At 33.9% G+C, this 27003-nt stretch overlaps 1 protein-coding gene and 2 non-coding genes across 3 annotated transcripts; 2 read left to right on the forward strand and 1 right to left on the reverse strand.

The window, feature by feature from the left end:
* Nucleotides 1–2045: 2045 nt before the first annotated feature.
* Nucleotides 2046–26737, forward strand: LOC148271469 (ADAMTS-like protein 4). The gene is given in 10 exon segments (XM_088241351.1): nt 2046–2173; nt 2176–2211; nt 5036–5468; nt 6713–6939; nt 11594–12211; nt 12855–13002; nt 15299–15501; nt 19313–19457; nt 20232–20297; nt 24584–26737. Coding segments are annotated over 10 exon segments (2112 nt in total). The 5' UTR covers nt 2046–2056; the 3' UTR covers nt 24703–26737.
* On the reverse strand, nt 16761–16832 carry TRNAP-UGG (transfer RNA proline (anticodon UGG)). The gene has a single exon. It is a non-coding gene; the product is annotated as a tRNA-Pro (tRNA).
* TRNAP-UGG (transfer RNA proline (anticodon UGG)) lies at nt 16999–17070 on the forward strand. Its single transcript has one exon. It is a non-coding gene; the product is annotated as a tRNA-Pro (tRNA).
* Nucleotides 26738–27003: the final 266 nt, after the last annotated feature.

Consider the following 27003-nt stretch of genomic DNA (forward strand, 5'->3'; position numbering starts at 1 on the left):
GAAAAATATCTTCTAAATAATTATTTACAAATTGTATTATGCTTATTGAATCGGATTATTAAATTTTATTTACAAGTATCACTTGTCTTAAATTTCTGAAATATATTACAGAGAAATTCCACCAAGAATTTAATTTAAAAAATGAAAATCTTCTTGAAACAAATATATTATGATCTAGTTGTTTTCTTATTCGGAATAATACAGAGTTGTGTTTAGAGTGACTCCACCACTGAATTGTTTACGCGTACAAATACCGCATATAAAACAGTAATTTTGAGTTGGGGATTCCCAGAATACTTGGAAGGTTTACGACCATCCCCTAAATATAATAATTCCGAGGGAGTTTATGAACAAGTCCCTGTTGGCACCGCTCGGCTCTTGTGGGACATCATTTGACGAGTATCAAATAATTTTGTTCTACTGCCCTAACATGGCAAAACTTCGCTAGACCCGCACTGAATATATTAACCCTATTTTATTATTTACACATTAAAGTGATAACAATTTACGACAAATGTTAACCTTGTTCGATGACAATATACGCTGTACATTAATATTGTCAAGTTTATGATTTTATTAATTGTGTTATTTAAATTTCATTTTGACTTTTTAAAAAAATAATCTGTGAGACATGTTTCACAAATTAATGAATAGCAGAATAATACTTTTAAAAACTATAAACTGTCCATTTATTAAATAGGTGCGTAGATTTTTACGGTCACTAGTGATCAATGCGTATCATACTTTCTCCACTTTTATTTTCCTTTTTTATCAATCCAATTACAAAAAACTTCCCCTGTTCGTACCATTTATAAGCCGATGATTTGCAATTATATATTCATTTCGAACTCGTTAACATTGCTGAAATACATAGAGTAATGTCACTTGCACTCGAACATATCTCTTCATGGACAAAAAAACATGGACTTCTCATAAATCCAACAAAAACCCAAATAGTACTTGTTGGTAGAAAAAAAATGTATTCAAAAGCGTATTTTTCCATACTTCCTCTTTTCAAAATAGATGGTGCAGAAATTCCATTCATGACTAAGGTATTATCATTTATCAGCATTTAGGGTGGCACGATCAGGTTAACGAAGTTAGTCGTAAACTTTATAGCAGTTTGCACTTACTTAAAATATTACGGAATTTCTTGCCAATTAATGTTAAGCAAACATATGTCCAGAGCTTACTTCTTCCACTCCTTGATTATGCGGATTTATGTTATCCAGATGCTAACTCTGAATTACTTGATAAATTATAACGATTGCAGAATATTTGTATACGTTATATCTTTGATCTTCGCAAATTTGACCACATAACCGAGAATCGTACTACACTGGCTCAGTATCAGGCATAGAATAAACATTCACATTCTATCACTTCTTCACAATATTTTAAATAATCCCACTTTGCCTGTTTATCTGAGAGAGCTCTTCCAACCTTTTTCACAACACGGACTATCTCTTCGTTCTAGTAACGAGAGAATCCTTTTAATACCCTGTCATCGCTTTAATTTTCTTTCCTCCTCTTTCACAGTAGTAGCCGCTCGATTGAAATAATTTTCCCACTTATGTTAGAGACGCCCCTTTTTTATAAACATTTAAGTCAAGATTGAAATGTCACTATCTAAATATTTAAATTGTTCCTTTATCTTTCTTTTTTCCTTCCCATCCCCTCTCCTTTCTTCATAGTATGGTGTTAATTTTTTACATATTTTGTTAATCTTTTAATTTGTGTATAAAATTCAATATTTCCATGTTTCGTTTAAATGTTATCTACCTCAGAACAGGTTCTACCCAGTGAGAATGGAGAGTACTTAATATGTTTGCTTATATTTTCAATATACAAAATAACAATTGTAAAAGAAAGTACAGAAATCTTCAAATTAAATCAATTACTTCAAGTTTTTTTCAAAAGATATAAAACATATGCACATAAGTACATACTTATATGCTCTGACTTTAAAAACAATGAAACCTATGGTATCGTACCAACGCGTTTTTTAAATAATTTTTGTCACACGTTATTTTTTTTGCAGCTCTGAAGATCACCAATGGGCACGTTCGTCATCAATGGGAACTTCGCCATCAGCTGGTCTGGAGAGTACGAAGCCGCTGGGACAAAGTTCTTCTATAGGAGGCAGAGCGGGACTATGGTGGAGGCCTTGTCTGGGCCCCCGGGCCCCTCACACAGTCCGTCGATGTTATGGTAAAAAAAATGAATCGAAAAATAATTACGACAAATATCAATACATGATCATCAATACAAATCCATACTAATCTATTACCAACCAAAAAACGTGTATTGTTTTTCAACAAATTATTCAAAAATGCTCATTTTTTGTCTGGACATTCTATTTTGAAGGATTGTAATCATATAATATAAATGTAAACGTAAAAGCAAACACGAAATCTTGTAGAGTGAAAAGTTTCTTTTGAATGAAGTACAATTTTTTTTTTTTTTTTACTTTTAATGCGTATTTATACATTTGGAAAAAAAACCGACTCATTTTATGTTAACACTTATTTCAGTTTTTATATTAAAGCATGAATATACATGGTTTTTCAGGGCCAGACCGCGAAACTTCAGAGAAACATTCCTCATGGTAAGCTTTAAAAAAAATCTCACTGGATTTTTTACAAAAAGTCATTTAAAAAAAAAAAACCGTGATCTTTGATATCGAGACATTTTGAATGTAGAAATTCTTAATTTTTCGGACAAGCAGCACCTCCACAAACCCTTACCCCTCTCCATCCCAGCCACTTCACTTATCCGCTTCTGGTGCGTATCGCTTCGTTGGTCAAATACGATGTTATATATCTTTTTTTTGTTGAGGAGGGGTCGGGGTTTGCGAAAGGGATGAGATTATAAAAAAACCATATTTTTTATAAATGACTTTTTGGAAAATTTTTACTAGGATTTTTTTAAAAGCTTACCGTTAGGAATGTTACTCTAAGTTTCGCGGTCTGGCTCTAAAAAAACGTGTATTATTATGCATAATTACGACTACGCAATTGAATTTGAATTTAATAAATTAAAATTTGCATTTCTTGTTCAATCCACAATTTTTATTCTGATAATTTTTTTTACTGCAGTCAATGCTCAAACCACGTTTCCAATGTATTTTAATCACTTAGTTCACAGGCTAGATTGGTTACTTCCGTGCCTCTGTAGCAGCAAGACATGCTTGTTATCTAGCTCCCTGTGTATTTTAAAATTAAAAATAATCTATTGAAAAAGGAGAACTAAAATTCCAACCACCTATAAGCTCTGTAGCCGCAGGCGTGTTGAGATATTTATTGTACAGCACCGTGGAAGTGATTTTTCACAAAAATGGGTCTATAAAAATTATCCGGAATATTTTTTTTTTCAAACACAGCTGAACAAGTTATTGATGTAACTGTTTCGGGTTGAATAACCCACCCTCGTTATGAATTCAGATATAATTTAAAAAATTATATACACTGGTTTATTTTATTTTCTTTTAATAACATGTACGTCAAAACTGTATTTTTCTAAACTCTATTATTTTTAAAAAAAACATACATTGCTATATGCCTAAAATTTATAAACAAAATACAAAATATATGACGCATTCAGTAGAAGTTTAAAACAATTTAATATAAATGTAGAAATCAATAGAAAGTCGGCCTCATGGTGCAGTAGTCAGCGCGTTTGCCTACCATGCGGACTTCAGTCTGTTGCGAGCGTTCGCCGGCTACTTTTCTCCTCGAAATTACTAAAATGCCTATATGTACGCTAAGATACTGCACAAATCGATCTGACTATTAGAAAATAGTTAATGTCAAAAAACGTCTTAATAATATGTTACAATTCGTGAGTCTCCGTCCTGCTCAGTTAGTGGGGCGTAAAGCGAAACGACAAACAAAGGTGACGCGTAAGCGGAAGGGAGCTACATACTGAATAGAACTTACAGTAGACCGATGTTAACAATCCGTGCTTTTTACGGTCGGCCACGCGGTCTAATGGTCAGTGCGTTCACCTACCATTTAAGAGGTCTCGGGTTCGATTCTCGACATTGTTGACATGAAATATTTATTTAAAAAGATGTTTTCACACTAGAATATTTTATAGTCCCTGGACTGGTACCCGAAGCGTAAGACGGATCACCTTACCTTCACGTAACAAAAATCATCAAGATACACTGCGATCGGTGTACCAATGCAGTGCCCTGCGCACCACTAAGTGCGGAAAGGGAATAATGATGATTATGTAGGAATTAAATTAAATAATAAAATATTTAAAGGATTAAAATAACAAGAAAATCATCTGTTTCATATAACAATTATACTGAAGGTTTATATATAGTTGGATAATTTATATAGCGCCATATTTGTGAAAATCACCTCAAGGGCGCTCTACAATTAATAAATATCCCAGTACGTCTTGCAGCTACAGAGCGCATGGACGGTTGGGATTCTAGTTCCTCGTTTTCAATTAAGATCAATAAAAAAATATAACAGATAGGAGCTAGATTACAGGACGTCTTGCAGCTACAAAGCGCATAGACAGTTAGAAATTTAGCCCCCATTTACACATTTTAAAAATTGACAAATAAATTTAGTGTATTAATGATACTAAAAAAAATAAAAATAATATGAATAATAAAAAGTAGTAAGATTACAACACGTCTTGCAGCTACTAAGCGCATAGACGATTGGAATTCTAGACCCCATTTATAAAATTTAGGTATTTTTAAGTTGGTATATGAAAGCTAGATAACCAATCATCGTGCAGCTACAAAGCGCATGGACGAGTGGAATTCTAGCCAAAAAAGGTTTGATCTATAAGAACAATACCCTACACTAAATATTGTGATCCAAGCAAAATAACTCGAATCCAAATTCTTAATCTCAATCATTTGACCAGTTTTACAACTCACTTTTTTATTGTTCAATCAAAAACCGTTTTAACAAGAATAAAAAAACCTAGCAAAAAATATATTTTTTGGAAACAAAACATAATTTGTCACGTGATGCCTTCAATTAATATGTATTTTTTTTCGTTTTAGATTCTGTACCAGCATCCAAACCCTGGAATCAAATACGAATATACCATCCGAATCCCTGAAGATGAGGACAACCCGGTGGCTCCTTCCAAACCAGTGATCGCTCCAGTTCTTCTGCACAGTCTATCAAACATATCATCTCCGCGCCACCACACCCCCACGATACATCGTCAACACAAACCGCGATCTGATCTGGATGAAAATTCGAATACGATTCCTAAGGCTGGTAGTGATTCGATTCCTTCCAGAGAAGCGCACGATGATGAGAACGCAATAGACCACAGGAAACAGGAACAAGATAAGTTTCCTTATGGTCCAGGAGTATTGGCTACGGAGTCCGAGAAGCCTCATCAATCCCACGTGTCACCGAGACATAGGAGAAGACGATTCGTTTGGCAAATTGTCAAATATACGCAGTGTTCTAAACCATGCGCTGGTAAGCAATGTATTTTATATGCCTTCCATATTTTATTGAACTCTTTTGCTAAACATTATGTCCATTTTTTACACACGCATACGGAGCGATCGAAAACTGACACGAGGCTAATGTCATTGGTCTGTAGTTCTACAATGTAATCAGGGCAAAAAACAAACCTGACCCTTAAAAGTTTTTCTTATTGTTTTCGACATAATATCAAGTCAGGAAAACTCACATTATGTTGAACATGTTTTTTTTTTTTTTTTATTATTTCTTCCACATTGCACTTCGCTGGTGAGCGTTGCAAAAACTAGGGACCTTTGTGTTTGACTTTAAATATAAATTAAGAATTACCTCAAAGGTACCACCATCGGCTAAATCGAAATCTTGATTATGCATAATAGGGCTCGTCCGGGATTTGAACCCGGGACCTCTCGCACCCAAAGCGAAAATCATACCCCTAGACCAACGAGCCGATATGACGAAACGAATTAGTCCTAATTATCAATGAATTTAAAAGACAACAAAGCATTTTATTACTGCAATCAAATTTGATGACTTGTGAAATTGCATTATTACAGCTGTCGCTAAAAAAATACTTGTAAGAACATATTTTCGCAGACAGACATGGCTCGTTGGTCTAGGGGTATGATTCTCGCTTTGGGTGCGAGAGGTCCCGGGTTCAAATCCCGGACGAGCCCTTTTTTGTATTAGGTATGACCTTTTAGCTGGTTTTTTTCTTTTATTTTATATCTTAGAGCCTGTCTCTCGTAACTTGCTCACAAAATGCCCTACACCGAAAACATACATTTTCTTTTGCGGTGCTTACATGCAAAGAAAAATTGTCCGTTGCCGAACGAAAAAAGTTGCCTGAAGAAGCTTCTGTAATCTAGTAGATTTGGCATATCCGTTTAAAAAACGATAATCCATAAGCACATACTTTTTACAGGTACGAAATTGGATAAAAGAAAAAAAATTACGGAGAACCGACATTTCATTTTTCTTTTCGTATTTAAATCAAATGCATTTTAACACTCCAACTCTTTCTTTCATTCATCATCTACCAATCCCTGGAATCCTGCAGTCCTGAAAGGCCATCGATGACGATCGACGTGGGAGGTACTATAGAGTCTCCTGGAGGTGTCTAGTATGTCCACATGCTCCACTTAGGAGCGGATATAGAAAACGAAAAAAACACGAATTGTGTTACGTATCCCTGTGTAAAAAGAGTTTGCGGTGTAGTGTTATTTTCTTTTTTTCAGGTATCCAAACTCCTGTATTCGCGTGCGTCCGTGACGTTGGACAAGTTCCGGTCCCGGAGCGCCGCTGCGGGGCCCGGCCCAACGCCGCAGGGTTGCGGTCCTGCGGCGGGCCCTGCGCACCTCGCTGGGCGCCCCTGCCCTGGGGCCCTTGCTCCGGCCCCTGCGGCACCCAGACCAGAGTGGTGCAGTGCAGACAGGATGTGGCGCACAGCGCACTTAATGTTAAAGTAAGCACTAATAAATATCAAAAACTATACGCCAAAAATATTAAATTAAAGAACTATTAAAGAACTAGCAAGTAACACTCAGCTATGCCGACTATTAAATGCTATAAGATTCGGCCCTCCGGGCCTTATTATATCACCTTTGTCTTATTTTCTCTGCATATTTTTTTATTTTGCCGAAATTGAACAAATAACCATTACAGATTATTTTAATAATAATTATTATTATTTTATTTATTTATTCATTCATATTTTACTCTTACAAACTAGAATCAATGATAAAAATAATGTGGCCTCACTGGGGTTACCCGTGCCGAGGACACATAACAATATACTTTTTTGAAATGTTTTTACATTTGAGAATAAACAAAGAAGACTTACTTAATAAACAGAGATAATTAACAAAATATTCAGACAGTTTTAAAAACAAGGTATTGATTTAAATCTGTATTATCCATTTTACAAAACGTACAATGAAAATAACAAAAACCTTACATAAACTATACACTTGTGAAGCAATTAATTCAATATTGGTTTGGGTGAATGAGACAATCCATTTTACTTCTACCTAGCTCCACAATCCATTTTTTATAGCCTTTTAAACATTTTCTCGTTACTAATCGTTTGAATAGATTAGATTAGAATGTACTTTTCCACTGAAGTTTTGTGTATGAATATGGGCGATATGGCATTATTCTTTTATAGACAACGCTTGCTTTTGCCTAAAAGATTTTTTTAATATAAAATAATAAAATGAGTAATTAGTAAAAACAAGATCATCACATCTCGATTGAAGGCCTTAACAACTTTTGAGCTATTCGACTTCGTAATTATCATTACACTTTTTTGGTAAGTTCAACCTAACTTGTTTTTTTTTCTTTATGTATGTTTTGTCGTTGATTAGAGGTTTTATTTATTGAAAAAAAAAAATTAATAATTCCCTACAAATTGAAGTGCCATCTTGTACGCGCTAGTAACGTATCCGTTTAATTATATATCATTAATACTTTCCAGATTTCTTCGTCTTAGTTTCGTTCTGATTTACATACGCGCGCCGAATCTGAGTAAAAAATTAAAATAAAATTAAGACATGTTCTAAAATTCAACATTTGCTGACAAAATTTCAACCAGTTCATATTTTATATAAGTCAAAATCTGTTTAGTTTCAACTATTATATATTATCTTTGCATATGTAAAATTATCTTTGAAATTATTGCAATATAAATGTAGTGCCCTATAAACGATTACGTGCCGAAAGGGCATTAAGACGATAACTATGAAGACGGCCTCAAGTCCTTTTCATATTTTTAAAGGGTCTGATATTGTATTTTTATTAAGGAGTCATTTACCATAAAACAATCGTATACATTATACTCAAGAATGCGTTCTTTGCATAAGAAAATAGCAAGCTTTTATCACCGTTTACTCGAAAGTAAATTTAGTAGAGTTTATTTTACTAAAAACTACAGAACCCTTTATCGTGTTATCATAAAATAATAATGACCTTAAAAATTTATTTTTTTTCAACAAAATCTGTGGGCGGTGGGTCTTACTATTATTGAATATAAAATTAAAAATAACATTACAAATTTAAATAGACTTTTCACACGCATAAAATACTTAAACTCAAACATCCCAACACAGAATTATATTATGTAGGTCTAAAAGAAAAACGAAGGAGATCAAATGCTCAAATAGTGGTGTTTTAACGATAACAGATTAAGTTGTTCTAGATTTACCACTTCCTCCTTACTTGAAAGCGTTATTATTTATTTACTTTGTTTAAGCAAGAAAAGTTTTTTGGTTTAAAGGTGTACTTACGAGTATATTATATATTTAGTCATAAAGACGTTAAACTTACGTCGTTTCTTTGCTGTTCTGAATTTGTGTTTTTTTTTATTGTTAATAGTATTTTAGTAATCCGAATTGAGTTGTAGTAACTCCTTGGAATGTCATTCGTTGGTATGTTACTTTGTAAAATACTTTGTATTGTATGATTTATAAATAAACATACAAGTACATTTAACTATCTGAACAGTGGCATCTCCGAAGTAAGAAGGTACCTACATTATTCCACAATCGAGCATCCACTACCGTCCGCTAGAGTCGATTTCGCTAGATCTTTTGGCGCTAGTATTGAATATAATGGCGTTTACGAGTATAATGTTGCAACGAATCTCTATTTCTTTGTACCTATAACATAGTTTTACTATCAATAAAATGACTAATTTATTTACACAAATTTTTACTTGGCATTGCACTGCACTTATGCACATACTAAGGAACCGCCTCTGATTGTGACGTCAAAATTCATGACTATGCGCTTTAAAAATTCGCTTCCCTCTTTCCTCAATCCAATGAAGTACATACTATGTACTTCTGAATTACTTTCTTTCAGAACAAAGATGCTAAGGCTACCAAATTACAGAGAGCTCCTTTGGGCAGCTTTTCTCGTTCGACAACGAGCAAATTTTCCGTGTATGTGGGCTCCGCTAAGGAGACTTATGTCCTCAGATGCGGTGTGTGGTAGGCAAGCTGCCGTCTTCGGACGTACGATATGCAAATATGATAAATAGTAAAAAAAACGGGAAATATAATTTCATTCTGATACTTTTTCTCAAAAAAAAAAGAAAACCGGTACAGTTTTGAGGTGCGGAAAGCAGGATAAAGATACCTCGATTTTGACGATTTTAGTTGGGTCTAATCAGTCCGGTGTGCATTTGTCTTTTTGAGAGAGTGACAGAAAAACATTCAAATTTCTCTGGTACCGCATACCCTTTTAAATTAAACACTAGTATTTTCACACAAAATATTTTTTTTAGTTTCATTCCTTAAAATATGAACGGTACAAAAATGTAAGAAATTATAATGTAAATTATAACTTTTTAAACAAATACTTCGCGAAACATCAGAGTTAATCACTCAAGTTCTCACAAAGGGAAACTTCAAACGGAACAAAATTCAGATGGAAACACTTCAGAACATATCACAAAGCAGATCGTAATGGTGGAATTCTATCACTTTAATTTAGAAGCGATAAGCCATTAATTTTTATTGATCAGTAAATCATGTTAATGTTTTACAGAGATATCATCCTGTGTACTTGTACTCAATATTTATTGACTCCTACGTGTTTCATAATATTCCAGTTCCTTTTATATTTTGAAGTATGCGTACCGTATTGTATTTTTTAAAAGAAATACTTACGTTTTTATTATTAAGGCTCTAGTCTGGTAAAACGCAAGCAAAATAAGGAAATCATACGATTTTGCCATTTTAAAACGAATGCTTTTTTTTAATCGCGCAATAAAAAAACATAAATGAGATAAAAACAATATTTTTTACAGATTTTTCTGTTAAAAAATATACTTATATAAGTTTTATGTTACTAAAATATAATTACTTTTAGACCGGCAGATTACGCCATTTCAAATTTAGACTAAACTTAGGTATCTGGGATCTCAATAAAAACTAAGTATTGAAATAAAATTTGTCATAATAATTAGAAGATAATAAATTTAACATGAAAGTGGCCGAAACAAAATCAGAACGATTAAAAAATTAAATAAATTGTAATTAAGCAAAAGTTGCTCGGCGGAAAAAATGTTTTTTTTTTCAATTTTACAGTAGCGTATCTTCGTAATCGCTCGAGAGAATTTATCTTTAACTATACCGTCACGGTGAATGTATGACGTCCTTAACTTCTCATTGTAATCACGGCCCTGAGAGAACAAAATATAAGCTTTGCTGGACAGCTTCAGATTTCTACATGAAATGGCTCCATCGTATCGGACCTCAGTAGGGAGTATACAGGTCAAAGAAATCTACTCTTTGGTCAGTATCTGGTTCAGGCAGAGAAAAACTTGCCGAACTCCGGCGCTGCCTAAACAGTAGGTTCGGAGATCGTGCTTTTGCCGTTGCCAGCCCCTCCCTGAAACCAATTGCCTTGACATTTACGAGTCATCGACAGTCCTAATCGGTTCAGATATCAACTCAAATCCCAATTCTTTCGTTTATCATGCCTTCAATTTTCAAACCATAAAGTATAATATGCAGTGTTAGCTTAGTTAGATTGTAAGTTTAAGTATAAATCACGCTACATAAATCAGCCAAATATTATTATATTATTATTATTATTATTACCACGGGACCATAACTCATTTTTACTTTTATCTCAATCGTTCGTAATTCAATTTTATTATTTATATTTCTTTTTTTCGTAACGTAACACGGATAAAATCTTATTTTGGGAAATAAATCATTTGAAAAATTCTCAATTGCTAAAAAAATAGACTCATGGGAATAAAATTATTCTTTGCAAATTGCAATTGTTTAAATTAAACGCTTAATGACTTTTTGACCAACTTGCATACCTTTATTTTCTCAAACAGTATCTTATTTTTATTTATTTATTTTTAGTCAAAAATACTACATAATGGACTTAAACACTACGACGACCTACCTTACTACTTGAAAACTTTTAATGGAGACAAATTTAAAATCAATCTGAAAAAGCACATGATGACTGAACTAACTAGACTAGACGAGACATAAAATGACTAGACAATATTAAATTTCTAATGTAACCCTAACGGGTTTTTTAAAATTGTAAATAAATAAAAATAAAAAAATGATAATCGGTTATTTTCATTATAGGTCAGTGATGTTTTGTGTCTCGACAAACCAATGGCAGTGGTGCAGAAGTGTCAACAATCTGAGTGCGCCAATGCTGAAGCGGAAGGTCAGCTAAACACGAACGAGATCAGCCCATCCAATCGCCAACACGACGCGGCGAACCGTCATTACGACCCGGCGAACCGGCAATACGACCCGGCAAATCGACAATACGACCCTGTGAACCGCCAACACGACCCCGACGCTCGTCAATATGACTCCGACGTTCATCAATACGACTCGGAATTCAATCAATACGACCAAAATAACCGTCGATACGACCAAACGAACCAACATCACGATCGCGACCTTCCGAATCGCCACGATACAAACAGACAGCCCGAAGTAACTTTGTTCAGAGGGCAAGATCCGGTGATCAGAACTGGTTCTAGATCAAGGAACTTTAGAGATAAAGATGATGTGGACCGGTTTACTGACGGATCAGGAACTGTCATTACAAGGTTTACTAATAATACAAAACCTAAGCCTAATGATGGAAGAGACAAGCATGATGAACTAAGTAATGAGGTCAGCGGTAAAGCTAATGGAGGACATTGGAAAGCTGACAATGCTTGGATTTATTCAGAGTGGACTCAGGAGGTCTGTATTGAACTATTTTAATTTTTTGTAATTACCATTAAAAATTCGTTGTACTTTCGTCGTTTGGATTGCTGCTATTAAATAAATAAACAATATTAAAAAATAACAATAAAAACAATACGCTCTGTGTTATTTTACCGTGCCGTTTTGTGAAACGAGACATAAACAAAGTTGCTCTATTATTGAGAAAAGAACAGGGCCAGATTCATCGATAAAAAAAAACAAAATGTCCAAGACCCCGCACCAATACATAAATTTGAGCCAAATTTCAATAATTATACCTAAGAAGAGTAGTTTTTTTGGCTAAAAAAATTTTTGGGCTATTTTCAACGAGTTATAAATAACTCACTGCTTATAATGCAAACACATCTAGATGTATGTGCTTTAGGTAGCATTTTGAGTGACATATTTATCTTTATCACATTTTGACGACTCAATAATAAAAAGTACTTGTAATGCTCAAAAAGCCAAAATTTCTAGGTGTTTAAGATCCCAACTAACTGAAGCCGGAACGGCCGCATCATGTAATGTAGAATGTAATGTAATGTAATGTAATGTAATGTAGAATGTAATGTAATTTGAGCTGTTAGTATAAATATAGTTATCACATGCTTAAAGCTGAGGGTTCTGTTGTACATTTCAGTGCTCCGAGGAGTGCGGGCGAGGCGTCCAGACGCGGATGGTGCGATGTGCTGATCCGTCAGGATGTGATGAAAAGAAGAAACCGGTGGACTCCAGAGCCTGCTCAAGTGATAGGAAATGCGTTACCCAATCCTTCAAATGGTTTACTGGTAAAATATTGATCATTTTTAATTTAAATCACTTTAGGAACTCCAATACAAAATATAATATGGAAATCGCGTTTGGAAACGAATGCTAGCAATCTATAATTTTTATTGCAAAAAAGTCATTTTTCTCAATGCAGAAATTATGGGAAGAGCTAGTTTAATTTGTTTCAGCTACTTTCACAGCATTATTTCTTACGGTATACTGCCGTGGGGAAACGTTTTAGATATTGACTCTGTTTAAGTGCTGCAGAAGAGGGCTGTTCGAGCAATATACAACATGAACTTCTAAGTCAAGAAGAGTGAATGCGGGCAACAAAATGAACGGAGCACTAAGCACAGTAATTTCTAATAAAAATATGTCAATCGAAGCTAAACTGGCAGTGCACAACGGAGTTTTAGTCCCAACACTTATGTATGGAAGTGAAACATGGAACTGGCAGAGGAAGGATGAAAGCCGAGTGAACGCGGTTGAAATGCGATCTCTTAGACGAATGTGTGGGAAATCAATGTATGACAGGGTTACGAATGATGAAATCAGGCGAGAGTGTAAATCTGAGACAAGTATAATTGATAAGATTAAGAAAGGGTCTCTGAGATGGTTTGGTCACGTTGAACGAATGGACGACGAGAGAATGGTAAAACAAGTATATATGGCAAAAATGAACGGCAACGTTAGACGAGGACGACCAAGGAAGACGTGGCATGATCAGATAAACCAAAATCTTAAGTCTGGTCATGTCAAAAGCAGACAGAACCGAAGGGCATGTATGACAAGATGTATGAATGTGGAAGAGGCTAGGAGTGTATGCCAGGATAGACGTGTGTGGCGGTCCATTCTCTCTGCCTACCCCTACGGGGAAATGGCGTGATGGTAGTAGTAGTAGTAGTAGTAGTAACTTCTAAGTCACTAAGAGATAAGTTCAAAGATATTAGCATATTGACGGTCATGTTTCAATATAATTACGAAAATCTTATTTACGTTCACAAACATATTGATGACTGCAAGCGAAACAGATTTCCACTGTAACATTTTACAACAGAGATGAAGAACATTTAAGAGAAGGTAATATATATAACATAATTGATAAATTACCTGGTCCATGAAGAAGAAGAGAAATTGATAAAATAATATTTTCAGGCGTTGCCTAGTATGTAGGTGTAATAATTCAATTGGATGAATCTCACCTGCATAAATAAAGGTTTCAGCTCTTTAACTTCACAAACATAAACAGATGAAAGAATTGAAGGAATATAGATGTTCAAATATGGGCAGAATGGTAAATGTTACACAGTGTGTAAAGTGGCCACTTAAACCAGCCATTGACAGGTCATAAGCCCTGTAGATGCCTGTACTTCTATATTACCTTCTCTTAAATGTTCTTCATCTCTGTTGTAAAATGTTAATATAAACAACTCCCCAGGGAGTTGAATCCAGTCCTTGTCTACAAAAATTTGGACAAACTCAAAATACTGTAGATTTCCATAGGTTTAACACAAGAAATAAAAATAAACTAACTACACCCACTGCTAGACTGCAATTTTTTTAATTCTTTTGCCACAGACTGCATACGATTCTACAACAAGGTACCTTTTGAAATGCAGACTTTTCCAACAAGGAATTTTAAAGATTTTGTCAAGAGACTGTTTAGAAAGAGGTACTATATTCTACTCTAGTAGAAGAATATTTGCAGGACAAGTCAGCTTGGCAATAGATTCTTGTTTATTGATTTTAATTGTTTGATTTGAATTAATTAGTTTGTTGAGTTTAATTTACTGATTGTTGAATTGTATCAAATAGTTTTAATCTGTTGAATTTTATGTAATGAATGTAATTAACTTAAAAAATATCTTAATAATGTTTACATTATTATGTAACTGTAGGCTAATAGCATAATGTAATATATAGATTGGGTGCGCGTGAGTTAATTTGAGGTTAAATGAGAAAGATGGATTACAATTGAAGTTATTTATTAAGTAGTTGTACACGAGTTACATCATATTATTTTGTACAGAAGGAATTTACAAAAGCGAACACTGGCGGAGAGCTGGTGGCCGGGCGACACGAAATGCCAAGATGAAATGTAATGAGTTCTCCCATGCACGGCGTTTAATATCTTGTCCGAGCTGACGTTGCGGCGGACTACACGTTCGGACCTGTCAACCTCACGGCTGTTGGTGTTGCCCTCCTCAGTATAAAGGATTCAAACTGTATGATGAGATGTCTGAAAGTACGAAAGAAAACGTACTGATTTTTTATTTCTTTTACGTTATCTTAAGTTATTAACGAAATTCCTTCTAGGTCCCTGGTCTCCTTGTTCGGACCCCTGCGCCATCAACGGCAAAATGAGCCGCGAGGTGGTCTGCCTCGTGTACAATAGGGGCCAGCACCGAGTGGGGACCGGGTGTCCGGTGCGCGAGCGGCCGGAGCCCGAGAGGCCCTGCCCACCCAATCTGCTACGCGCCGACTGCCAGGCACAGTGGTTCGTGAGCGACTGGTCACAGGTAGATAATAATTTCTTTAACTAGATGAATCTAATCATAACAAAGTATCAATCTTTTATTTTAAAATTACGATTTTTTTAGGTTTCATGTAAACTGTATAAAAACTCTTAAAAGTAAATTACAAGTTGAAGTTTTAATTGTATTTTACAATGATTTTTTCTGGGAAAACCTCGTTGCTCACCTAAACGTATGTGACAATTTTATACATTTAAAATTAGAATTGTTATGCTTTTGTTTCATGTATAATATTTAACCCTTAAAAGGCTGTGCTACAAAATGCCTTTACACACAGTGATGTAACATCGCGTTACCTCAAGCAAAAGACAGAATATTCTAAAATTTAAATTAAAAATACATACAAAAATACTGTTAACCAAATCTTTTTCCGCAATTTACAAAAATTACAATATAATTTATCCCCGTTAAAAATTCGCCGGAAAAATTCGCTTCCTTCTTATCTCAATCCAATGAAGTGCATATCATGCACTTCTGCATTACCTTCTTTCAGCACAGTGATGCTAAGGCTACCAAATTACAGATAGCTCCTTCAGGCAGCTTTTCTCGTTCGGCAACAAGCAACTTTTCCGCGTACCGCCAAGGAGATGTATGTCCTCAGATGCGGTGTGCGGTATGTGGTGGACAAACTGTCCCAAATTGATCAAAATTTTTTTTTTTTGAATAAACGAAATGTGTAAAAATGGTTTCAAAAAATTAATTCAATATCAGGCGTAGCCTAGTAGGTATTACATTTTTTTTTTTAAATTCTGATTATTTTTTTTGCATTGTATTCTTCGGAATTTTATTATTAATTACTTACACCTTTTTTCTAGATTGTTATTCTATTGCATCACATGTCATTATAATTTAATCTAATTAATTTTACTATGTATTTTTATTGTTAAGTATTATGGCTTGACACGGGCATAGCCTAAAAAGCCCTTATAATTTTATTAATATTTAAACTAGTGTAATTTTGAATGAATAAATAAATAAATAACCTCAAATAATTAAATCAGATGAATCTTACCCACACCAATAAAGATTTCAGCTCTTTTACTCCAAAAAAGTCAGCAGATCATTGATGAAATGTGGATAATACACTGTGTGTAAAGTGGTCACTTAAACCAGCCGATGACCAATACTACCATCTCATAATTTTTTTACCTCTCTGTTGCAATAAATCTCAATCTTTATAGCTCACGTCTGCAGACATTTGGACACACTCAAAATATTGTTGAAAAAAGTATTTACAAAAATAAGGGCTCGTCCGGGATTTGAACCCGGGACCTCTCGCACCCAAAGCGAGAATCATACCCCTAGACCAACGAGCCGATTGTGTTACTTAGTAAAATCAATAATTAGAATACAATTAAGGTGAAATGCTTCTTAAGCAAATCGTGCACTAATAGCAATTAAATGACGACACCGCAAGGTGAAAGTGAAACATCGTATATGTTAAATTGTGTTAGTTACGAATAAATTTAGCAGTACCTGTATGGCTCGTTGGTCTAGGGGTATGATTCTCGCTTTGGGTGCGAGAGGTCCCGGGTTCAAATCCCGGACGAGCCCATTTTTTTTGTTCTATCGAAGCCCTGCGCTTCTGCGTCAAATACCTACGCATCCCGTTGTTTTGACATGAACTACTAAAAAACTTTCAGCCCGAAACGTCCAGAACATCGAGAAACTTATGCCTTGTAAAGTAGGCAAGCGTGGTTTAAAGGATAGGACAGTCTGACTTTACTTCATACGAATACTTTCCCGTATTTTCTTCCTGGCTCTAAGCCAGATTTTTTTCATAGATTATAGATATTAACCACTATCGTGTCCACATTGTTTAGATTTTTTTGATAAATAGTTTATTATGGGAACTAGGGCCATCCAAAAACCCTTTTTCAATTCAATTTCAATTTTCAATTTTATTTATTCATATATATGTACAATACAAAATGAAATGTCTTAATTCATACATATTAAAATAAATTTAAAAAATAGGGAAAATTACGTACATATAAAAAATTAAAAAAAACACATTAGTTTACATAATATCCAGAGAATAATATGTTAAATAAGTAAGAGAATCTTGTAACGAAAAACTCCCTCAGAGACGTGAAAAATGTCAATGTCCAAAGTAATATTGTCACTTTAAAGTGCCCAGTTCAACTGCTGTCTTCGGACCACTTTTGCAAAACCATTTTGTTACCATTTTTGAAAAACTAATAAAATACCAAAACAGAAAATTTCATTCTGAAAAAAAAAACGAAAATCGGTCTAGTTTTGGGGTGCGGAAAACGGGACAACGAAACGTCGATTTTCTTAGTTTTAGTTAGGCATGATCAATTCGACATGCAGTTGTTTTTATCGCCTAGTATCGGGGAGGCGTTTCAAAGAGACACAGAAAAAAAATGTTTATATACCTGTCCATCGAAATTCCCAGCCACCCCATATCCTCTTAAGGTTCTCGGGTAGCATTTGCAGTATGCAGCCCAGGCAAGCAAATCGCCTCCATTTAATTACTGTTTTGAATCCTTGTGAAGTAGGCAAACATCATTAGCTCTCTCCAAGCTAACTGAATAACCTCCCAAAGATATTACGAGAACTTGATGTATCCGTCAACTTTTTCCTTCTTCTTCTTGCGGTACCTTGTCAGGTCCCCCCGACGTTTGCGATCACTAAAATGAAAGCATATCGGTCCTGCGCTACTTCGCAGCCAAGACAACTGCTTATTGGATGTACTCGCCATATTGATTCATGGGAAAAGATGACCAGAGTGGTTTCCCGTTGCCTTCTCTGGTGGATTTTTCTGTCGGCAATTACCTTCCCATAGCTGGTTGGTTCTGGTTTGGAGGCGCCAGAAACTCGCATTTGATCTTTTCGTTATCTGCTGTGATCACACCGTTATGAGTGTGATCCCATTGCCCAGGGTTCGCGACGTGGACGCTAACGAGTAGGACTAGTCAGTAGTGTTGCCGGTGGAATGCAACTGGGCGTTTGCATCATTTCATAGAATCACACCCTCCAGCAAGATGTGACTTTGAACCCCTTTTTCTTTATTTCTTCCAAATACATCATCGTGTTCCCTCTTAAATTTTAACGTATTTTGTCCATAATTATACTTGCTTCATGTAGTTCTGACATGAATTGCCAACAAATGGTCAACAGTGGACATCCAGGACGCCGAGAGCCTGATGTTTTGTAAAGTAGGCAAGCGCTTTCAGAAGGTATCTGCAGTTTATGGCCTAGCCAAACGTATCGCCTCCGCTTAGTGACAGTTGTCACCGGAAATTTCTGCCTCACAAAGTCGCACACCCAAAATTATTCATGATGATTGATCTCAACATTCAGTTTTTTGGCTCTTTTGTGACACGATTTGAATCCCTAAAAGAAAAAAAAGGGTTATGCATGCTTTTAGGATCTCTGTCAAGAACTCATGATTTTATTTTAATTCATTACGTTCCTGTGTAGCTGATACTAGCAACTCAATTAATATTGTTACACATTTTGAAATGTTTCGGTACCCCGTGCGTTTCTGTAGTTTATATATACGGGAAACGCTCTTTTCCATCTGAACTCCGAAAAACTAGCAACGTGCTTAACCTTCGACTTGCAGCCCCACAGCCGCCAATCTCATGTAGTACATGAGGCCTTTTAAGAGAGTACAAGATTATTTTAACACCACTACACCTGGTTTCTATATAGAAGATAACACATCAAACTACAGTCCGCTCCTCTAACACATGCATTTTACGAAGCGGCATTTTATTTTAAAAATAAACCAAAATATTTTAGTTTTCATTAATGTTTGCATTTGTAGTGTGCCGGCGTTTGCGGGAGCACCAAACAAGAGCGGCTGGTCACTTGCCAGGGGTCTGCGGGAGCGCCGGGAGCGGTGTGTCCGGGCCTGCGCCCCTCCGCTAGCAGGGAATGTGTACCCTCTCACTGCCACCTCGGGGGCTTCAGTAAGTATATCTCAAATGATACAACGAACAATTAGGAAAGTCTAATCTAAACAACAAATCGACAACTGCAAACGTGTTGGACCACCCTTCACGAACTCTTCGACGATCGATTTACGGATACCATAAGTTATCAAAATTTGATTTTATTATTTACAAACATAAGAAATTCATTTATTGAAAGCAGTTGATACGCTTATGTGGTGCGAACCTAAGTCAATTGGACGCTAGGCATAATTTATTTCTTGCTTAACATATTGAGTGTTGTAAACCAAAATGGATTTTGGGGGAGACGGTTTAATCATAAATTATAGGCACTGTACGGTTAACCAAATATTGCTCAATTCATAAAAATAACGAGATTCACAGCCCACATAATTAATGATAATAATCGTACCCCCGAAAAATTCTTAATACCAATCTGGAAGGCAAACGAATTGGAGACGGACCAAAAGTAAGGTGCTTGGATGATGTGATGATGATGACAGTGACATGAGAGTAACTGGTCTGATGAACTGGTAGAGAGCCGCGGGCTACAGTGAGGAATGGAGACAGATCCTGAAGGAAGCCCAAGGCCCACAACGGGCTGTAGCGTCACTGATGATGATGGTGAAGGAATTGAGTTGCAAAAGACATGAGTAGTAAAAACGTAAAGATATTTAGTTGTTGTCTTATGTCACCTTAATTTCCTGTAAACTCGTTAGAGGCTAACTCATTTAATCAATACAATTTAATAATATTCACACAATTAATGAAATATTTTTTATTAATTTACAGCTCCGGCCCCTAAGACTGAACGAGACAAAGAAAATGAAAATTCCTTAGACGACACTCCTCAATCAGGTCTGAATAAAATTATTTCTTCAATATTGAAAATCGCTTTGTTTCTGAATAAATTAATTTTAAAAAATTCACAAAACGGGAGAGATTTACAAAAATGATAATCGGCTTTTGTTTGTCAATCGAAATTCGTTTTATCGTTGAACAGTTGCAACTGTAAAGTTTCAATTTCAAAATATATATATCAACAAGTGTATTTACATTGGTCTGTGGCTAATTAACAAATCAGAATGGAAGCGGATGATTTCAATTCGTATTTTTTTTCATATAATTTTTCTAACGCGTAAATGCGTTTCGGTGATTTACCCAAATATTTTGATTTTGGAGCCATTATCAATAAATTAATAAAAAAATAAAATCCGATTACAGTCATCTGTGAATTTTTGATAGAGAGAAGAAAAAGAGGGATGAAGGAAGAGAAGGGACATGAAGAAAGAAAATAAAGATTAGACAGTTGTTTTCAAAGACAGGAGTTTTTCCTTCCTTTTTCTTCTTTCCTTTCCGATGTATCCTACTTCATTGTTTAATATTTTTTATTTATTATTTTTAAATTTTTGTCGGAAGTTTACAAGATTGTTAGATCACAGCCCGTTTCATATTATATTGGAAACATAAAGAATTGTTATAATTTCCGAAAAAATAACAAAGCGCCATTATATTTATGAATTGTTGACGTAAATCTAAAGGAAAATGTATAATTCTCGTAGATTGAGTTTCTCTACTGACGTACGTGTATATCTTGGCGGAACGGAATTTAAATTATAATAAAAAAACATGTTATTTAGTTTTGGCCATATTTATGCACGTTCACGCGATACTTTAATTATTATTATGTAATAATTTTATGTGAACGATAAACACTGCTTTACTTCTATATAAAAAAAAAAATTAACATTAAAGATATATTTGCGTTTTTATGATTTACCAAAACAATTGATTTAAAATTATTATGAAAATAAAACTTAGTTATTAGTGTTACCCAATTTTATTATTTTACTCTTGTAAAAAATATATATCAACAAGTGTTTACTCTTGTGTTCGTACACTACTATAATTTCGGGAGAGCACTCCTCCCATGGACGGGTGACTTGCTATATAGTTTTATATCACCCGTCGATGGGAGGAGTGCTCTCCCGAAACTATAGTAGTGTTCTTGTAAAAATAATAAAATTTTGTTACACTAATAACAAAGATTTATTTTCAAAATAATTTATAATGAAGTGTTACGAAGTGAATGCCGATTTAATCAAAAATAATTGATGTTAAGATCATTTTCTTTTACTCGTAAATAACTGTCTTACAGACGTAATTTTTTCTAAGACTTAACGATGAAAAGTGTGATTCCAAAACAATTTAATATGATTAAAATAAGTTATTTTGAAAATAAAACTTCGTTATTGGTGTTTTACAATTATTATTCATTTACAAAAACACTACTACAGTTTCAAGAGAACACTCCTCCTATCGACGGGTGATATAAAACTAATATGGTAAACCTAGAATATTGTTTACAATGTCATAGAATTTAAACAAAAATAAACAAGTTAATCAGTGAAACTTACAGCAGGGGGGGTTTTTTTCCCCCACGTATCTAAGGTGTTAGCAAATAAATGGATATTTATCTAAAGTACTGATATGAAAACATGATCAATGAAGGAAAGAACGTTAAGTAGAATGTATTTGAATATTTGAAATTGTGTAACACTACTAACAAAGTTTTATTTTCATAATAATTTATAATGAAGTGGTACGAAGTAAATGCCGATTCAATTAACAATATTAATTAAAATAAAATTACCCAAAAAAAGACCTTGTTTTATTATTAAAAGACAATTAATGTTCTAGTATATATTATCAACAAGGTATTTCACCAGAAATCATCCTTCTTAGGATGGATTGCCTTATTATAAAAAAAAGGTGTTTCATAGTTTATCATAGAATAATATTATAGGTACGTGTACAACGCATAAGAATGTTTAATAACCCTATAAAGTGTTGGAGGATTAATATCCTCCAACACTTTACTAATGTGAACCAAGTAAATATATATATATTTCGATCGTGTTAGTAGGCGGCACACTAAGGTTTGTCTGAATCTTTTGTTTAGTTTTGTCTGGTAGTTTATTGTAAAATTTCAATTCCTGATTAATGCATTAGAATTTTTTCCGTTTTCAGAACTAAGTTTTTTTTTTTAAGACTCGATAATGTCGCCACTTTGCTAATTAAATTGTTGATATGAATAATTTTCCATGTCAATTGTCTGTCTATTGTTAATTTAATTTCAGTTAGTCGTTTATAATTTATGTAAACATCTATTTTATGTCATGTTTTCTAGATTCAAAATGCATATTATTACTTTTTTTTTCATTGAGTGTAAGTAAGTTTCTGTTTGTTCATTAAGTCAACATAGTGAGGTCTTCGTTTATGTCATTGTTTGTTAATACGTCAGTTTGATTTTTATAGAATAATTTAATATCGTCAATCTTCTGACTTGTGTATGCATAATAATTTTTCCTTCAAAATTGTACAGTGAAGTCATTTATATATAAAATATATAATAGAAGACCCAAAATAGATCCTTGTGGGACTTCAAAGTTTACTTCTGTTTTCGACTTTTTTTTTCATTTATGTGAGTGTATTGCTTTTAATTTGCAATGATTTCGGTTCATTATGTTCTTCAATTTTTACTCCAATGTCATTTTTTTATCATGGTCACATGTGCCGTATCAAAGGCTTTTTTGAAATCTTAGATTACTCCTGCGATTGGAATTCCAGCATCCATGTATTTTTTTTTTCTCCCATCGTTTTTGGCAGAATTTTTTCTTTGAGAGTGACACGTTTGCATCAAACATATCCTTATTGTTTCAAGTTCCTGTCCATGCGTGTTTTTACGAGGACAATATGGCGCTGTGGTGGGGAAAATCATTGTTCCGCGGAGATAGCCTGCCCGTCTATCTCGGTGGCGATGTTTCGGAATAATTTTTTGTCCTACATATTACTGTTTACACGTGAACAATGGTCGAGGCTGGGACAAAACAATATTGTATTTTCTACGAATAAACAGTCGTTAAGTCTCCTACCAGTCTTTAAAAATACTTCTAAAACTTTGTCAAAACATTATTTTTTACTGTTGTTAAATGAACGGTACTGTATACTAACAATAGTTAAATAATAAATACGGGAAAAGAACACTTAAGTACAATAATATACCAAAAATGTCTAATATGCTCCCATTAAATATAAAAAACTTTTTAGGCTTAAGAGAAAGACATATGCTGAAAATCTGGTATTTAGAACGTGGTTTTTATATTTATATTTTTGTTATTTTTTTTTCTTTCGACAATTTATTTTTTATTTTTTATTTATTTATTAATAAAACATATAAGACATGAATATCATGATATTATATTCCCAGGAGTTGTACGAGAAAACTCATTTGGGACGGTACATAAAAAAAAATAGTACATTTCTTGTAACAATATATAGTATACATTTAAACAATAAAAATTTAAACAAATTTTAACAATCTATGAACTTAATATTAAAAAAGGAAAGAAAACATTTAAACAATCTGTGAACTTAATATTAAAGAAGAAAATAAAAACATTCAAACAATCTGTGAACTTAATATTAAAAAAGAAAAACATTTAAACATTCTGTGAAATTAATATTAAAAAAGAAAATAAAAACATTTAAACATTCTGTGAACTTAATATTAAAAAAAGAAAAGAAAAACATTTAAACCTAAAACACAATATATAGACTATTCACAGAAACTGAGCTAAAAACTATCACTTTCAAAAAGATTCAAGAAATAGGTCTTCATTTCTGGTCTACATGTAACATGATTCACGTGGTAATACATGTTTTTTTCCATAGTAATAAGAGTTTTTAAATATTATAAAATTTAAGAGATAAGATTATGTATATTTATTAGAACTTAACTATAAGCACCTGCTGACGAACTGCATTTTATGCAGTTCAGTAGGACTTGATAATTTGTATTTTACTTTTTGTATGTTTTTTTTTTTATTTGGGAATTTCAAATCGGATTGTGGTCCTGTGGCTAGTGTCTCGGACTCACGGACCAAAGGTCTGTGGTTCGAATCCCACTCTACCCCTACTTGATTCCCATTTTCTAATAGTGAGTTATTTACAACTCGTTTAAAATGGCCCTCAAAATGTAATATTTAGGTTAATCATAAGAACGCAAATATTTGTTTTAAAAAATTAAAAAATAATAAAAATAAAAAAATTATAAAAAATACTAATTTTGGTTTGAATTTCAGGTGAATGTATTGACAAGATAAGCGGGTGCCATCTGGCGGTGCAGGCGAGGCTCTGCCCTTACAAGTACTACGCCAACTCGTGTTGCGCTGCTTGCAGGCGCGCCCTTTCCCTCTCATAACGGGCTCCGTGCACTGGCGCCCTCAACACCCTTAGCGCCTTTAGCGCCCTTAGCGACCGAAACGCTAACTCCATAGACTATTAAAGAGACAGTAGCTCCGAAAAAAGTTCAGTTTAAAAAGCTCCACTCTTTCCATTTCGGCGGAAATGCAATGGACCTTTTTTACATAACTTTTTTCAGTGCAACTACCCCTTAATCTAAAAAAAAAAACACGCGAGAACTCTCACCAATCAAACCATAGAAAAACATTTATTTATTATGATTTTTTTGCAACCCAACGGGCAAAGATTGCTCAACCACAATTGTGAATTAAAGCGCAAAATATCAGCGATTATAAAAAAAGGTACTTTTTTTAAGTATTGTGGTATGGGTTGTTTTAACAAACAATACATTAAAAAAAGCTAATACACAAATTTGCTCTTATCCATAAAAAAAAATATGCTTAAAAATTTATTCCGACAATCCATCATTTTTCCATCTACGTATTTCGATTGCGTAAAATAAAATTTTTGCTTAGATTATAAAAACACGTGAGTCCTCTTTTTGTAAATTTGAAGTCAAACATGCAGAAATTATCTTAATAAGCTCTTTTATACATGAATAAAACACCGAATCTCACTTTTGTCATAAAATGCTTTACTCAGTTGAAATAAAAATCTGATATCCACTTTTTTGGTGCAAAAAACATCAGTGGTTCAAGATACCCAATTTCCATGTGTATTTTTACTTTAAAAACATATATTTTATAGAGGAAATTCTTTTTGGGTTGAAATTATCTTAACAAGAAACATTAATTAAAATGTTTGACCACAAAGTTTATTACTTTAAACATAAATAATATGAAATTATCTAATTTGGTTCGAAAGTCATCATGTTTTGCAAATCGCCTAATCACTAAATCTTGTTTCCTGAAAATTTCGTTCAACGTGACTAATTGTTTATCCTTTAAGGTGCATATATTAATTAGTAGATTTATTATTGAACAAGAAAAATTACTAAATTAGTGCTCCAATTTTTCAAGCTTCTAAATACGTTTTTATATTTTTTACGGCAGAAAGGTTAAGTTCACCAACATTTGTTGTACAATTTAATTTTTCATATCCATAAAATTATTCAACAATATATTCTTATTTTATTTTAATTTCGGTGCCATTTTTACTAGCCTTAAATAAATGTGCTAAACAATTAGAGTCTTATTGTGGTAGAATGGAATTCGAGCCACGGACCTCTAATCCGTGAGTCCACAATATTGGTGCTGCAACCCACATATTTTTTTATTGAACATTCATATTTAACATTCAACGTTTTTTTTATCTTCTGGACTTAATAAGGACATCGAAATATTTTTCAACCTATACTAGCAGAATCAAACTGCATTAAACTACTCTCTGAAGAGGTATAAATTTAAAGAGGAGTCAGACAAGGATGCTTTCTGTCCCCCATGCTCTTTAGTTATATTCCGAAAAAATATTTTAATATTTACTTTTCGAAGTCGAGGTAGGATTAAAGATCGATGAAAAGATACTTGAAATAACACACAATATGCTGACAAAGCACTCATTCTAATTCTAGTCAACTAACTTGAATATTTTGAATTACTCCTGAACCCAATTGTCAAAGCTTGTAAAGAATATGGCCTAAAGCTCGACGCAAGTAAAACAAAATATATGACTATTATTAAATATATAACTTATTCGAGACAATTTATTGTTGAGGGTTAAATTATCTTGGATGCAACTTAAACGAAAATTGGGACCCTTATATTGAATTTAAATGCCGTATATATCAGGCTAGATCCACGTTCATCAAGATGACAAAGGTGTTCTGCAGCCATAATATTCATTGTAACCTCCAAATGCGCATGATTCGGTGCTAATAATCTCTGTTCTCCTGTGCTAAATGGAGGCTTTGACCATCAGCAAAAAAAATAAAAAAATTAGAAGCCTTTGGATTGGCAACTGGGTCCTCAAAATTTGATGAGTGGATAGAGTCTGAAATGTAGACGTGATGAGTAGGATGTATAAGCAAAAAGAAATATTAATAACGATTTAAATCCAAATGTTGCAGTATTTCAGTGACATCAAAAGACACACAGAGAAACATGAGATCATATGTCGTCTCATTATACAAGGCAAAATTGCGAGCAGAAGTGGGCCTGGTAGGAAAAGTACTTCCTGGGTGAAAAATTTGCGGCAGTAGTATGTCAAGTATACAGTGGAGTTAGTAATAATAAAACTATGATTCAAATTATAATTTTAATCACATGATTGCAGACGTTCAATAACGGACCAAATCACCCAG

Source organism: Micrasema longulum, unplaced genomic scaffold (assembly GCF_059751315.1).
Source record: "Micrasema longulum isolate JH-2025_06_02 unplaced genomic scaffold, ASM5975131v1 h1tg002851l, whole genome shotgun sequence".
NCBI lineage: Eukaryota > Metazoa > Arthropoda > Insecta > Trichoptera > Brachycentridae > Micrasema > Micrasema longulum.